A 16,238-nucleotide genomic window follows, 5' to 3' on the forward strand; every position below is an offset into this window, starting at 1 on the left:
GGCTGGATTCGAACCCGCCACCTTAGGTGTATGTGGCTGGCGCCCTAGCCAGTTGAGCCACAGGTGCCGAGCCGATAAAGACGCACTTAAATGTACTCCCAGAAGACAGGCAGCAGCCTGAGTGAGCATCTGGGATACGAAGATGACACTTTATTGAACAGAGTTCAGGTGCTCCCCATGGGTCTTTGCCTAGTCTACTCCCCATTGCTTCAGTTTCAGGCCCTCTACCCCAGTGCCTGCACGCCCCCAAATAAATTTGTTTCATTTGGGGGGGGGTGCAATATAAAATATTTGGTTTTGCGATGCATAATAATATTTGTTTATTTTTGCAATGTATAAATTAAAGGCATGGATTCTGGAGCCAAACTAACCTAATTCCAAATCCTGATGCTGCCCCATATTAATATTATGACTTTTGACAAATTACTTAGCTTGTCTGAATATCAGTTACCTCATCTATAAAATGGGGCTAGGATCTAACTCCCTGGGTTCTGGTGAGGATTTAATGACACAGTGCACATAAGGTTTCTGGGATGAAGGAGGCTCTCCTCACCTGTTAGAGATGTACCTTGTCTGGCTGGACTTGGCTAATGAACACCGATCAATCCCCTGATTGAGAGAGATGCTCCAGTGGGCTTGCTGTCCAGACAAGGCCCTATTCTCATTGCCCTTTGAGAACTGACTGCAGGGAGGAGAGAATGGTCACTGGAGCCAGTACATGGCAGGGCAAGACTCATGGGGAACTATTCCAAATTATAGTCATAGTACTATTACTATTTCTACCCTTTATTTTCCTTTTGCCATCCCTTTGGGCTCACTGAGCTATAGAATGATAGAGACGGGACCTTGGACCTCAGAGGCCATTTGATTCAACCACCTGTCTTCGTTCATGTATTCAGTTGGGCAGTGTACAACTGGTCAGCAGGCACTGTAAGCCAGGTTCTGGGCCAGGTCTAGAGTAAAGCGACAGTAGAAATGTCAAACCCTGCTCTGGAGCGGCTCTCCACCATCTGCCACATGCAGGCCAAGTGTCAGAGAGCCGAGGCCACTGGCCCATGTCACTGCTCTTTAGAGCCACAGCCATGCCAGGGTCTCCTCCTGCCCCTACCCCGAGCCTCTCCTTACACCACAGACCTGAATAACACCCTCAGAATGTCCAAATCTTAGTTCCTCACCTTGCTCTTCTCGAAGTTCTTTTATTCACCCTTAACCTTAAAAATCCTCACCCCTCATCCCCTGCCAAGGACTGGAGTAAAGAAACCCACCTGGCTGTCCTCGTTCCTATTACTTGGATCCAGCTTCTGGGGTGAGAAGCTTCAATGATGCTTTTGCTAAATTCAGGGGTGCCCCGTTCCTTGCTTTTCCTTCCATTTTCTGATAGATTCAACTTGATTTCAGGTACCTTCCAAGTTTCCTTTTGAAAAAGAGACTGAAAGTGAGGTTACATAATGTTCTCACTGATGTTTTTAAAATACTCTTCCTCTTTTAGGACTGTTTGAGGCAACATTTGTACATATGCACATCAGCCAAAACTAACAGCTCCTGTGAGTTCAGAATAGCTTGAAACATCAACTCTTAAAAACTTCCATTAGGAATTTTATCCATGTCCCTGAGCTGTGTATTATAAGAACCTGTTTTACTTAAAATGAGAATGGCATGAAATGAAAATAGAAGAGAAAGGCTCGGCGCCTGTGGCTCAAGTGGCTAAGGCGCCAGCCCCATACACCTAAGGTGGCGGGTTTGAATCCAGCCCAGCCTGCTGAACAACAATGACAGCTGCAACCAAAACAAATAGCCAGGCATTGTGGCGGGCACCTGTGGTCCCAGCAACTTGGGAAGCTGAGGCAGGAGACTCACTTGAGCCCAGGAGTTGGAGGTTGCTGTGAGCTGTGATGCCATGGCACTCTACCCAGGGGAACAGCTTGAGGCTCTGTCTCAAAAAAAAAAAAAAAAAGAAAGAAAGAAAGAAAGAAAGAAAATAGAACAGAAGCCCAAGGGCTTATGGAACTTACCTCTGAGAACAAGGTTCTAGGGGTAGCATTTATGGGGTGAAGGGACACTTCACTCCGTGCCCCAGGACCCCTGAAGCAGTTTGGGTTTCAATGTGTCTTTCAGCAAAATGATGCTTCAACACCCAGGCCAGGTCTCTGCCTCAGAAGTCAGTGCTTCTGCCATCGTCCCCTGCTTGTCTCCTCCTGGGTCACTGGTGTTTGAGGATTTTGCTAACCTGACACCCTTTGTCAAGGAAGAGCTGAGGTTTGCCATCCAGAACAAACACCTCTGCCACCGGATGTCCTCTGCGCTGGAGTCGGTTACTGTCAGTGACAGACCCCTTGGGATGTCGGTCACAAAAGCGGAGGTGAGGTTCATTTTTTCAGCACATCTGTCACACAGCCACCACCTGTCGGGTATGCTCTAGGCAGGGGGGTGTAGTGGGGAGTAATACAAACAAACCGTCAGGGAGCTGACCTCCTGGGAGGAGGCAATTAATACAGGGCACACGGAGGTACATAACGTGAGAGAGACTAAAGCGGGGAGGGGACAGGCAGCACGGAGAGGGGTGGGGCCGCTGCTCTGGGAGGGCTTCACTGATAGTGACCTTTGAGAGACAGACGGAACAGTGTGGAGATCCAGCAAAAGAAATCAAGGGCACCAAGGTGGGAGTCTGGTTAGTGCAGGGTGAGCTGTGTGGTGGGGTGGAGCGTGGAGGGAGGAGCAAAATAGGGGTGTGTCTTATGTACAGCAGAGTTTCAAGAAGCGTCCCCTGGGCGCCGTGCTGAGAATGGATGGTAGGGGCAAGACCGAGGCAGAGTGTATAGAAACCAGCCTGTGCAGGGGGTCCTGGGCAGGGTGGGCACGGTGTAGCTGTGAGCAGCAGTGGGCCTCTGGATCTGACTGGAGGGCAAAGGTGATTTACTGATGGGTTGGCTGTGGGCATGAGAGAGAGGACTTGAGGGTGACTCCCAGTTTTCTGGCCTGCACGGCTGTACAAATGGAGTGTCCATTTGCTGCTGTGACTGGGGCTATGGGAGGTTGGGTAAGGGGCAGAGCAGAAATTCTGTCCTGTTCTACACGCCATTCCAGATGTCCAGCAGGCAGGTAAATACATGGGTCTGGAGTTCAGGGGGAAAGTCTGAACCACAGATAGAGAACTTGAATTCATCAGCATATAAATAGCATTTAAAGCCATGAGTTAGAATGGGGCCACCTTCTGTGTTGAACTGTTCTGAAGCAGAACAGAGGGTGGTGGTCATTTTCATTACTACCAGGACCCAAGTGTCCACATGGTGGGACAAGGACCAGGCAGCCACTTCACCCTTCCCTGTAGCAGCGCCTACGGCTTTGGTACCAGCCGATGCTCCAGGTTACTTCTGGCTCAAACATTTGCATTATCCCCACTTGGCAACCCTGTATAAGGCCCCTGGAATAACAAACATGCTGAGACATCTGTGAGGTGGTTGTTGGTGATGCTCCAGAGGCTCAAGAATGTCCTAGAGGCCAGGCGAGGTGGCTCATGCCTGTAATCCTAGCACTCTCGGAGGCAGAGGTGGGTGGATGGCCTGAGCTCAGGAGTTTAAGACCAGCCTGAGCATGAATGAGACCCCGTCTCTACTAAAAAATAGAAAAACTAGCCAGACATCGTGGAGGATGCCTATAGTCCTAGCTACTTGGGAGGCTGAGTCAGGAGGACTTCTTGAGTACAAGAGGTGAGGTTGCTGCAAGCTATGATGCCATAGCACTCTACCCAGGGTAACTGAAAAAAAAAAAAAGGATGTCATAGCCAAAGTCCTGCCTTTTCATTGGCCTTTCCCTCAAGGTTACGAGATAGGACTGTTTCAAGCTTACTTAACTGTCTTGATTGTAGCCTTTGGGCAAGGGGGAAGTGGGGCCGCCCCAAAAGAACTGAATTTAAAAAGAGAATAGTTAAGAGTCTTTATGATCTATAATGATTCCTGCTTGGGATCCATCTACGGCTTAAATGAGATGGCATTTATTAAGGGTCTAGCAGAGGCCTACCTGATAGTTAGCATTCAGTGAATGGTACTAGGAACTAAGATGCCGTATCCATAAGGCATCATTGGTGCATGAGCTATACCCCCAATTAACCTCAGGGAAGTTCCCAGAAGGAGACACCATTCCCCGACAAAATGTTTAATGGTGCCCAGTCCAATACTGGACAGTACACAGTGGACCCTGAGATTGTTTTTTTCCTAATTAGATATATTAAGGGAACAGGAAGCAATGAAAGTATTAAGGTTCCCATAGAAAGAAAGAAAGCATTTTGGAGGGATATTTGGAGGGTTCTCCAGAGGAAGAAGAGGCAGCCTGAACACTGCGCAAAGCAGTATATGTGCACTAACTAATTTCATGTTCATACCTCCTACACTGGGTAGATAAGGTTATTGATCCCACTGTACACATGAGGAAACTGAGGCTCAGAAGAATTTGGTAACTTGCCCAAGGTCTCTCAGCTAATGAGTAATGATGCTGAGATTCAAAGCCAGATTAGTCTAAAGCCTAAATGTGTGGCTATCTGGTTCTGGGATCCAAGATGTGGAAGATGAAAATTCCTCTCACCATATTTCCCCCTTAGGCTTTATTTCCCTAAATTGGAAGGCTTCCTGCCTCAGGCCAGCAAAGAAGATGCCATCTAAATCAAAAGGATAGTAAGAAGTCAGCCATGAAGTGATGATGACATCTCAGAACCTCTTTGGTTTGAGGTGTGGCTCCCACACCCTTCTCTTTGTCCAGAGCAAGGGCAGGGACATGAAAGGGTCTGACACTGGCAGCCTGTGCTGTCTCCCACCCAGCTCACTACAAGTGCTTCATCCCTGCTGGACCCTGGCTCTAAGCCATATCCAGTGGCTGCATGCTGCTGATTTCCTGTGGATCCATAGACAGAGATCTGAATTTGCTTCCCTAGAGGACCAGATCCCAAAGCAGGACAGAGTTTTATTCTTTTTGTTGTTGTTGTTGTTGAGGATTCGTTGAGGTACTGAGAACCAGGTTACACTGATTGCATCTGTTGGGGCCGGCTCAGGTGAGGCACAAGGGAGATCTGTGTTTATCTGTTGGCTGAATCAGTGATGGTTCTAGTTTACCACCTGCAGGTGGCACCCACGCCATGGGCTGATTAATGCCGCTCTGGCTGCAAATGGGCTCAGGTGCTTCTTTTCCTAGAGCTCCCTGGGCTTCTTCCAAATTGTGATACTAGCACTGTGCAGGTAAAGATAGAGATGAATGGGGTTACCCCTGGGTCTTGAATCAAAAAAGAAGGTAGAGATAGGGGGGCTAGGTGAGGATCCTGAGGTGATTTTTAGTTCTAAGGAAAAGGATATATTTACCAAGCAGAATCTGTTTCCAGCTTTAAATGACTTACAGTTAGTAACAATAGTTATCAATGTACTCGTTTCAGACTTCAAATGAGTTTTTAAAGTAGTTTTTTTTAAATTTGGGGCCAAACATGGATAGCTCATCTCTGTAATCGCAGCACCTTGGGAGGCCAAGGGGGGAGGATCATTTGAGCCTAGAAGATTGAGACCAGCCTGGGCTACATAGTGAGACCTCATCTTTAAAAAAAAAATAAAGTAGGCTAAATTCTAACTTACCAATATTTCCACTATTTTCTTTGTTCTCAAGTGTGTGCACATGTGTGTTTGGAGTTTCATGCAAAAGTCTAGGGCTTTATTTTTCTGGGTCCTTCAGCGTTAGGTTTGCCAATTTTTTGGTGACAGTAAAAGGCTGTGTCTTGAGGCAGGTAGCATTTCTTGCCTCTCATTAAACGTGTACCCTTTGGATTTTATAGGTGGCCCCTGAAGAAGATGAACGGAAAAAGAGGAGACGGGAAAGAAATAAGATTGCAGCAGCCAAGTGCCGAAACAAGAAGAAGGAGAAGACGGAGTGCCTGCAGAAAGTGAGTGCCTCTAGTGTCCCCTGGCTCTGGCTGGTGGCAGAAATGCCAGTTGCAGAATGAGGAGGTAGCCAAGTTTAGCTCCGTGGATGTGGCTCTAGTTGTATGAGGAGCAGGTGTGTGAATTTGTCTGCTACCCAGCTTACAGCAGCCTCTGCCGGCCCATACATGTCCAGCAACTTCCAGGCTGTAGGACCCACCGGCACAGTCAAAGAAGCTTCACTTGCCCAGTTTTCTGAGAAAAGGAAGCTGCCAGCTCTCATTTGGCTCACTGTGAAAAGGCTTTAATTAATCTCTTCAAACAAGTCATTTCCTTGTTTGAGGAACAAGCAGTGGTTACACTTTCTTTACATTCCTGTCCAGTTAACTCTGTAGCCCTTCTTCCCAGCTCACCCAGCAGTCTGAGCTCCTGGCTGCATGCAGCCAGCCCCTCCCATGAAACAAGACAGGGAACAGCATTTGTGGGCCAGCAGAGCCCCTGTGCCTAGCAGTCTTTCTAATGGGTGTGTCCCTCCCCCCCCCCCCAAGTGTGGACAGGTCAGGGCAGAGTCTTAATCCAGGTTCCACAAGTCCCCAAGAGTTCTGTTGATTGCTTCAGGGGTCAGTGAAAATGAGGAAATTTGGGGTGTTGTACATTTTTTCTGGGGAGATGAATATCTCAGTGAGATCAGTGACTCACAAAAGATAAAGCACCATGAGTCTGGATTTCTCGCCACTTCCCAAGGGCCTTCTGGGTCCAGAAGACCCAAACATGGGCTGTCGGGGACATGCAAAGGAGATCTCTGAACTGTTGGCTCCTCTCAGCTTCAGAAGTAGTGGAGTCACAGCCTACCTCTGTGGTGTCTCCAGCGCTTCTCTGAAGAAGCCATGTTCAAAGGCTTCTCCAGGGTCTGCATTCTCCCAAACCTAGTGCTGCTCTTCCAGGCCCCTCAGCAAAGCTCTCCTGGCTTGTGAGCCCCAAAATATCCCAGGTGCCCCCCACTATCCAAGCAGCATCCCAGGCCTTACCCTCCCCACTGACCATGGACTCTGTTCCTAATGCCTCTGTCACTTGTGCCCCAGGAATCAGAGAAGCTGGAGAGTGTGAATGCCGAACTGAAGGCCCAAATTGAGGAGCTCAAGAATGAGAAGCAGCATTTGATATACATGCTCAACCTCCATCGGCCCACATGTATTGTCCGGGCTCAGAATGGGCGGACTCCAGAAGATGAGAGAAACCTCTTTATCCAACAGATAAAAGAAGGAACATTGCAGAGCTAAGCAACCACAGTGTTGGGGAACTGGGGAGTCCTCACTGAATCCTCCTTTCACACCCCGAACCCTGAAGCCATTGGAGAGCTGACTTCCTGTGCATCTCTAGAATCCCAGCAGCAGAGAACCATGGAGGTGGGAGGGCCTACGGTGACTCAGCTGGGCCTTTCTGTTCTGCCCCAGAGTGGATATTGGACCAGGGCAAGTGCATCATTGCCCCAACTCCAGAACATAGGCCTCAACACACTGGACATTCTTGGATGTTCCAGATGGCCCCTGGCTAGGGTCCTACCCACCTTTCATCTGGATTCTATAAAAACCAGGATGCCTATTGCTAGTTTTAATACAGAAGTGTCTGTATCTTAGGTGGGTGGGGTGGAGCCAACTCCTCCACTGAGGCTGCCATTGTCACTCTTTGGGGACATGGAGTGAGAACAGCATTTAGTGAAGTTGTGCAATGGCCAGGGTTGTGCTTTCTAGCAAATATGCTATTATGTCCAGGAATTACTGTGTGCAAGGCATTTGTTTCAAAACCATTTGTGCAATGGCCAGGGTTGTGCTTTCTAGCAAATATGCTGTTATGTCCAGGAATTATGGTGTGCAAAGCATTTGTTTCAAAACCAGGCATCGTGGCCTTTTGATGTTTGTTTTGCACAACACTGGTGTGACTTTTACATGCTTTTCCTCAGATCGGAGAGTCGAAGGGGTTGTCACCATGTGTTTCACACAATGTTCAGGTGGCCAGAGAGCTGGTCAGCCCCTGGAGAACTCTCCTGATGTTGACACAGAGTCTATGGGGGCATGACAGCAGACCCTCGGTTGCAAACTCAGTTCCAATGTTACAGGAAGAAAGCAGAAAGAAAGTCCAACTTCCAAAGTCTTAGGACTCTCCACTCAGTGACTTGGGTCAGGAGTTAGTTCTAGGCTGGGAGAGCCAAAGAATATTCCATTTTCCTTTCCTTGTGGTTGAAAACCATAGTCAATGGAGACATATATGAGGCCAGGTGATGCCTAGGCTTTAACATTATTGGATGTCAATGGCATCGTTTTTGTCATGTCACTGTTTTAAGAAATCTGGCCCAGGGCATTTGCAGCTGTGAGAAGTCACTCACGCTGGCCACAAAAACTCTGGCTATTGTCTGTTAAAATTCTGATGTTTCTGTGAAATTCTCAGAGTGTTTAATCTTACTCAAAAATACTATTACAATTTTCCGTAAGAGAAAATATTATTTATCCTAGTATTCCTAACCTGTCCATATAATAAATATTGGAACCAAGACATGGAAGTGTGTTGTGCTGGTTTCTTTTAAATCTGTTGGTTGTTGAGATCTGGTCGTTCCCCACCCCTCCTCTCTCCATTATGGGAGGTGTTTAGCTTTAAAAATTGTCTGGGTGTCATTGTTTGTCCTTTGGGGCACCACTAGGTGGGATGGTTGAGTTTCAATCCTGTTCCTCAGTCCGTGGCACCAGATGCTCAATTTCTCAATACCAATCCCTGAGACACAGCACCAAATACATCTTTTAGATGCACAGTTTGGTGTTAAGATATTAGAATTTTGACATAAAATCTGAATTGCAGAATACCTTAACTATCATTTTCTCGGAATGTATAAACACTTAAAACACACACTTGTTGTTCAGTTTGAGCCTTTGACACCTAATGGTCTGCTATAGAGCTCCTCTTAAAGAATTATTTGGTTGGGGGAGGAGGGGTGGGTTATTCACACCTACTGGGTACGGTGCACACAGTGCAGGTGAGGGGCACGCTTATAACCTTGACGCAATTTGTGAAAAAAAATAAAGTATATAAACAAAATACATCTACCTCCTAGTGTTCGAAGTACAAAAAAATTTTAAAAGAATTATTCCGTTGAATTACATCTGTTATGTTCAAATGTGTATCTCATTGTTACAAAGATATACCAGGAAAGGGAAGGAGAGTGGGAAAAAGAACAGGAGGGGTGTGATAATTCAAAGAAAGGTATTCCACCTAATTTCGTAGAATTTCCAGGGCTTATGATTCCTTAGGTCTGAGTAGAGCTGGGCTCCCTTGCTCTTTGTGTGTGTGTGTGTGTGTGTGTATGAGACACTGGCAGGCTGGAAAGACGAATGGGCTACTTTGTTACCAGTGCTGTTCTTCAGAGAGATACTGGCTCCATTAAATGTTAGATTCACCCACACGAAGTGGTGTGCCTGCTCCTTTGAACTCATGCATGGTTCCTTAAACTATCACTTGTGACAGAAGCGTCCTAATTTTGCTGCTTTAATTGCACTTCCAGGGTCTTTCCTCATCTGTCAAGAGCCATAGGGGTGTTAGTACCATTCACCGGTCCTTGGAGTAAATAATCTCTGTTCCTTATCTTGATGGAGGGGCAAAACTCCCTCGATTTACCTTCTAGCTAAGGATAGAGGTGTCACCCACCAGCCATCATGAAACTCAAGACATTTGCAGACTGACCTCGACAACAGTGGATTAGAGAGGGGGTGAGTGGCTATGGCAAGAAAAAGTGATGTGAGAAACGCACTGTGGATGGTCAGCATCACTGTAAGTTCTTTCAACGAATGAATTAGAAATAGTTGTTTTCTGTAGCCAAAGTTTATGTTTTGATACTTTAATAAAGAAAAGGAGAAATACATATTTACCATCAAGTCGTTTAGTTCATCTTGTTTTACCTTTGAAGAAGAAGAAAGGTTGGGGAGTGTTGAGAGAAAATAAACTTGAATGGGGTTGCTGCCAGAATGAAACACCTGGTTTGACAATGTCTTTGCACTGAGGCATCTCTCACTGGGGGTCAGGGGGAGTCATACTAGCTGAGCGAGGAAAGCCACCCTCCTTTTGCCTTCCTCCTGTCCCTCTATTCTTTCCCTGAGAGCTGGCCAGACACCTGTTGTGGAGTAAAAAGCTTTGAAGGGTTCTGGCAGAAGACAGGGGTTCTGAAATTAAATGCCCTCCCTTTCCATCAAGAGCTGAAGTCCTCTTTTCCATCTTTACCCTAATTTCTCCCTATGAGCTTTGAATAAACCTTTGACACCTGAATCCTACCAAGATTTCTCCTCTCTTCCCTGCTCCACGCCTTCTGATTGGGCTCCAGTACCGTTTCTCTGTGGAGTGAACCATATTTCTGGTCAAGATTTGCCTGAAAGGAGGTCAAGTTTGCCCACAGAGCATCTTCCTGTGAACTCATGGTGGCTGTAACTCCAGAAGATTTTCTACGTCTCACCAAAAACTTCTTTCAGGAGGAAATTCACACTGAGGTTAAAGGGATGGCTGAGGACTAATGCTAATAATATCTAACATTTACTGAGGAGGGCAATGAGCTAAACACTTCATGTACACAATCCCATTCAGTCTGCACAACTAGGCTCGGTGCCTGTGGCTCAAGTGGCTAAGGCACCAGCCACATACACCTAAGGTGGCAGGTTTGAATCCAGCCTGGGCCCCCAAACAACAATGACGGCTGCAACCAAAAAAAAGCCAAGTGTTGTGGTGGGCGCCTGTGGTCCCAGCTACTTGGGAGGTGGAGGCAGGAAACTTGCTTGAGCCCAGGAGTTGGAGGTTGCTGTGAGCTGTGTTGCCACAGCACTCTACCCAGGGGGACAGCTTGAGGCTCTGTCTCAAAACAAACAAAAAAAAACAGTCTGCACAACTATATTCTGCATCTTACAGATGAGGACATAGAAGGCAAAGTGACTTGCTCAAGGTCTCACAGTTGAGCTTTCTAAGCTGCAAGCCCGTGTTTCTTTAAACCACAATAGTTCCAAACAGGAGATTGTACATTTATGAGTGTGTGTTATAAACTATACATAACAAAAATTTACCATCGTAACTATTTCTAAGTGTACAAAACCCCATGACATTAAGTACATTCACAATGCTGTGTAACCACCACTATCTATTTCTAGAACTTTTTCATTACTTCCAAAGGAAATCCATACCCATTAAGCAGTCACTTCCCATTCCCCTCTCTCTCCAGCCCCCTCCCCTCGCAACCGCTAATCTTCCTGTCTCCAGGGATTTGCCTATCTTAGATAAGTGGATGGTATGTGTGGCCTTGTGTGTCTGGCTCCTTTCACTCAGGATAATGTTTTTAAGCATCAGCATATGGTAGTGTGGCTGAATGATACTCCACTATATAGATACTCCACATTTTCCTTAGCCAGCCACCCATTGATAGTCTGTGTATTCTAAAAAAAAATGGGCCTTTACCTTCAGGGAATAAATCTCCAAGGTGAAATTTCAAGCATAACTATCAAATGGGGAGAAAAGAGAGTTGGAAGCAGGAGCTCCTTCTCAGAATTACTCAAAGTACTTATTCTGTGGCTAGCTTTGCAGAAATGGCAACAAGCAGGGGACAGAATGGCAGGTGCTGTCACGTGGTGTAAAGGGCTTCCAAGCCACTTTGGCACGGTAGGGAGGTTAGTTCAGGAGGGGCTTGGGCAGGCCCCTGGAGTGTAAGATTGCACCTCCCTCCCATTCTCCTCTGTCTGGCATTTCACAGGCAGGAAATGGGGAATGGGGTGATTGTAGTGGATGGGAGGAACAGAGGTGAATTCCTAGGAAATTTAATCCCCAGCTCAGCCCAGCCCGTCTGAAGTCGTTGTCCTGGTTTCTCCATAACATACGTGCATAAATAAACGGGCATGTAGAGCTAATTTATGCAGCTTCCTGTAATGCACCAAATTGGTCTTCTTTTTTTTTTTTGAGACGGAGCCTCAAGCTATCCCCCTGGGTAGAGTGCCATGGCATCACAGCTCACAGCAATCTCCAACTCCTGGGCTCAAGCGAGTCTCCTGCCTCCGCCTCCCAAGTAGCTGGGACTACAGGCGCCCGCCACAACACCTGGCCATTTTTTGGTTGCAGCCATCATTGTTGTTTGGCGGGCCCAGGCTGGGGATTCGAACCTGCCACCTTAGGTGTATGTGGCTGGTGCCTTAGCCACTTGAGCCACAGGCGCCGAGCCCGAATTGGTCTTCTTAAGTCAGTGGTCCACTTTGAAAACATGTGCCTGGCCCAAGCATTCCTTGTGAGGCAAAGTACTATAGTAGTTCAGAACAGAGACTTTAAAATCGTCTAAGCCTGGATTCTGATAATGCCTCCACTACCTATTCATTCTATGAATGTAGATAAAGGACACAACCTCAGTTTTTTTACCTGTAATATGGGGACAGTAGTAATTGTCCCAGGCTCAATGGGTTCTTATGATATGAAGTGAAGAAAATAGTACAGCACCCACTAGAAATAATCTTTAATGTTATTATTAAAGATTGCCATCGTCAACATTCACTGAGATTTTATGAAAGTATAGGCTAAGAACCAAGACTGCCAATCCTAGATTTTTCTATAAAATTAAACCATGTAACTCAGATGGTCAAATTTATCCTCTTATCTAGCATTCCTAGAGATGTTGTCTGTTTGTTGAATCATTTGAATTGCAGGGTCCGGGGCGGGGGTGGGGGGGTGGGGGGGAAGCCATACAAAATTTTCTCATTTGAAAAAAATGTTTATTTTGGCATTCACCTGAGTGCCTGGCAGGGGGACCTGTCCTCTGAGGGTTGACTCTGCCCTGGGAGGCAGTGGGAGATGAAAACAAAGGGGTGTGACAGTGACAGGTCACAAAGGACAGTGGATGATAAATATGGCTGTGCAGGGACTTAGGCCAAGAGGATGGTCACTTCTGTCGCTGGGACTGCAGTTTGTAGACTGTCAGGGAGTTATAAAATCAGAGGTGGAAGTGAGGGGGTTAGACCCAGAAACCCTCTCAGGAGCCGACCCTGCATCTCTACGTCAACGAAGAGATTCAGTCTGCAGTCCGGCAGGCCACTGCATCCCCACGGCAACCATCTGTGCCCCCACCCCCAACCTCAGCCTCTGGGAGGCTTTGAGGCAAAAGGGGGGGGCTTGTGGGGTGTGGTGGGGTGGAGAGACCAGCTGCAGAGCCATCTTTGTGGCCCAGGAGCATCACTGCTCCCTCACCTGCCAACGAGGCCAAGGAAGACCCAGGGAGCCATGAACAGTGACAGCCTGTTGCCATATTACACCGCCCAGAGTGGCTCCAGGGTGGGTATGTTCAACACTGCCATGGGGAAACTGCAGCGACAGCTGTACAAAGGAGAATATGATATATTCAAGTATGCACCAATATTTGAGAGCGACTTTATCCAGATCACCAAAAGGGGAGAAGTGATTGACGTGCACAACCGTGTCCGAATGGTGACCGTGGGCATCGCGTGCACTAGCCCCAGCCTCCCACTCCCTGACGTCATGCTGCTGGCCCGACCAGCCACCAACTGTGATGAGTATGCTGGACGTGGCCAGGCCACCAAGGGAAGAGGCCGCAAGGCTACAAAGGCCTTAGAGCTCACCAGGCTCCTTCCCTTGAAGTTTGTAAGGATCTCTGTTCACGACCGTGAGAAACAACAGTTGCGCCTGAAGTTTGCCACTGGCCGTTCTTGCTACCTGCAGCTATGTCCACCTCTAGATGCACGGAATGACCTCTTCGCCTATTGGGAAAAACTAATCTACCTCCTGCGACCACCTGTGGACAGTAACAGCAGCACCTATGCCATTCCTGCCGAGGACTTGTCCATGCCTGTGCTGGATGAGGACGGGACAAGCCTGGGAGCCGTGGATTTGCAAGGAAAGGGGGACCAGGACCAGGTCAGCATCAGGAGCCTCCACATGGTCTCTGACGTGTGTGGAGCCAGCTCTGCTGCTTATGCTGGGGGTGAGGGGGTCCAACACGACTCTCACAAACCCACCGGTGGGTCCAATGTATCCATCTCCAAAAAAAAATCTGCAGAGCTGGCCAAAAAGTCATCGACACGAGTAACCAAAGAGACAGCAGCTGCTGGGACAGCTGGAGCCACTGTAAGTACTTCGAGTGTCCCAGTGACCAGTGTCCCAGTGACCAAGTGTGTGAGCCCTGGAGATGTCAGGTCCATAGCAGGAGATGCCACCCCAGAAGCAGAAGGAAGCAGCAACATAGCCATTGCAGGCTCTGCCAGCAGGTCTTCAGCATTCAATAAGGCCATTGTCAAGGCTGCCAGCAAGTCCTCAGAGAATATTTCTGGTATATCCAGTAACCTCCCCACAGAGGGCATCATGAGTGTGACGATTGCTGAAATAGAATCTACCAGCAAGATTGCTGTAGAAGTAGAAAACAGTCCAACTGCGGGACCTTCCATCACAACCTTGCTGAGAGAACACAGTGAAACTGGAACACACCGAAGGCAGCGGTCCCAGACCAGTGTGGAAGGCCGCAAGGAACGGAGGGAGAGAAGGGAGAGGAGGGAGAGGAGGGAGAGAAGGGAGAAGGACAGAGCGCTCGGAGGCAGGAGTACCCATCATCGCAGGACAGGTGAGAGTCGCCGGACAGGTGAGAGTCGCCGGACAGGTGAGAGTCGCCGGAAGACGAGCAGTGACAAGGTAGCCCGAAAATCCCCCAGCCATTCCTCATCCAGCCACCGAGCCAGCAGAGAGGACAGAAAGGACAAAGGTCGTAGCGGCTCACACAAAGGCGTCAGCCACACACCCATCACCAAGGACTCGAGGACCTCTCACAAATCCGGAAGGAGCTTATCAACCGCTAGTTCAGGCTCCAGCAAGAGACTCAACAGGATCAGCTCTTTCTTGAGGAATGTCAGAGCCAACCTTACTACAAAAGCAGGGGGCTCACCACGTGGCAGAAATGTGGACATAGTGGCGAAGACAATGGAGAGGAACACCATGGAGGCCATTGTGGAGGCGGGGGAGAGTGGCCAGGACCTGGAGGTGGTCAGCTCTGTGACATCCGAGATCATGGAGACAGTGACCTTCACAGCCCATAATTAGGACCTGGAGCCACAAACTGCAGAGGGGCCCAGGGCTCTGGGGAGTATCCCTGAGAGCTGATTCCAGCTTTATTTACTGCAGTTTAAATAAAGAACCATACATCTGAATGTGGCTTGCTGCCTTCTGTCTGAATATCCACACCCCACAGACCCATAGTGACCTCACATTGAATTCTGTGATGTTAACTGTACTGCACCCTGAGACCCCAGGACCACATCTATGCTCAGTGGAGACCAGATGAGCGCCTCAACCCCTTCCTGGTTGAGAGTCACAAACTGTGGGCTGGGACTATCCTTCTCATAAAATTTTCTTCTCCTGGAGGTCCATAGATAAAGCAAGAACAGGACTCTTCTCCTCTAAGCCTAGTGGGGGAGGGGAAGTGGGAGAAAGGGAGCCGCAGTATTTGTTAGCAATCAGAACAGAAAGGACCCTGTCTAGACATAGCAATTCTACTCCTAGGTGTGTTCCTGGAGAAACACATATGTGTGCTCCAGGAAACAGCTATAAGAACATTTGCAGCAAAATAATCGAATAGCAAAACACAGGAAACAGCCCAAATGTCCATCAACAGAGAACTGATAAGAGAGTGAGCTATGAATAGATGGGGATATTCAACGGGGAACACTGCATGGCAGCTACACATATTAGCAAAGATAAATTTTGCTCATAATGTTTTTAAAAAAGCAAATCATAGAATAAGATACAATTCCACTTAGAACAGTTCAAAAATAAGATCAAATAATATATTACGTGTTTGGTTAAACAGATAAAAACAGGAGCCGGAATGGTAAACAAAATTCAGGACCATGGCTTTCTCTTGGGTGAAAAGGCAAGATGTGGGGACAGGGAGATAGGCACGGGTTTCCAGGGAGGTTGGGAACTGTATTGGTTCTTAAGCAAGGGAGAGGGTGTGCAAGAGTGTTCATTATTATTTTGTTGTTTTTTGCATTTCAACATTTCTGAAATCAAAATGGTCCTACAAATGCTAAGATAGTTGTGATGTTGTCATTGCCCCAAACATAACTCAAACATTTCTTCCACATTATGCTTTCAACTTTATGTATGCATAAAAGTGACATACATCTAAAAGGCCTTTTTTGTTAAGATGCAAAATTTTTTTAGGGGGTGGGAGACAGCTCTGTCACCTAGGCTGGAGTCAGGGCTTAAGCCATCCTCCTACCTCAGCCTAAAGGTGCCTGCCACCATGCCTGGCTAATATTTTTTTTTTAATTTTTCATAGAGACA

The 16,238-nt window shown here is 47.5% G+C and overlaps 2 protein-coding genes across 3 annotated transcripts in view; both read left to right on the forward strand.

Moving 5' to 3' along the window:
• ATF3 (activating transcription factor 3) overlaps positions 1 to 8,446 on the forward strand; it is a 13,426-nt gene extending 4,980 nt beyond the window's left edge. The window contains exons 2-4 of one of the 2 annotated variants that reach the window (XM_023519496.1): positions 2,116 to 2,359; positions 5,807 to 5,914; positions 6,974 to 8,446. In XM_023519496.1, coding sequence (XP_023375264.1) covers positions 2,120 to 2,359; positions 5,807 to 5,914; positions 6,974 to 7,171 — 546 coding nt within the window. In that variant the 5' untranslated portion in view covers positions 2,116 to 2,119 and the 3' untranslated portion in view covers positions 7,172 to 8,446. Of the gene's footprint in view, positions 1 to 1,946; positions 2,360 to 5,806; positions 5,915 to 6,973 lie in introns of those variants that run through there. The other variant, XM_012811860.2, reaches the window with a different exon arrangement.
• A 4,722-nt stretch (positions 8,447 to 13,168) lies between these two features.
• On the forward strand, positions 13,169 to 14,993 carry FAM71A (family with sequence similarity 71 member A). Its single transcript, XM_003800544.2, has 2 exons — positions 13,169 to 14,520; positions 14,557 to 14,993. Exons 1-2 carry the CDS (start codon positions 13,170 to 13,172, stop codon positions 14,991 to 14,993), a joined length of 1,788 nt encoding a protein of 595 aa, XP_003800592.1. The 5' UTR covers position 13,169.
• The last annotated feature ends 1,245 nt before the right edge of the window (positions 14,994 to 16,238 follow it).

Source organism: Otolemur garnettii, unplaced genomic scaffold (assembly GCF_000181295.1).
Source record: "Otolemur garnettii isolate 467f Iridium unplaced genomic scaffold, OtoGar3 scaffold00178, whole genome shotgun sequence".
Classification (NCBI taxonomy): domain Eukaryota; kingdom Metazoa; phylum Chordata; class Mammalia; order Primates; family Galagidae; genus Otolemur; species Otolemur garnettii.

Excerpts from the sequence above, each read along its gene's own strand:
- FAM71A (XM_003800544.2), top strand. The coding sequence starts at position 13,170 with ATGAACAGTGACAGCCTGTTGCCATATTACACCGCCCAGAGTGGCTCC. Across the intron at positions 14,521-14,556 it reads TACCCATCATCGCAGGACAG|GTGAGAGTCGCCGGAAGACG; the intron begins GTGAGAGTCGCC and ends GTCGCCGGACAG.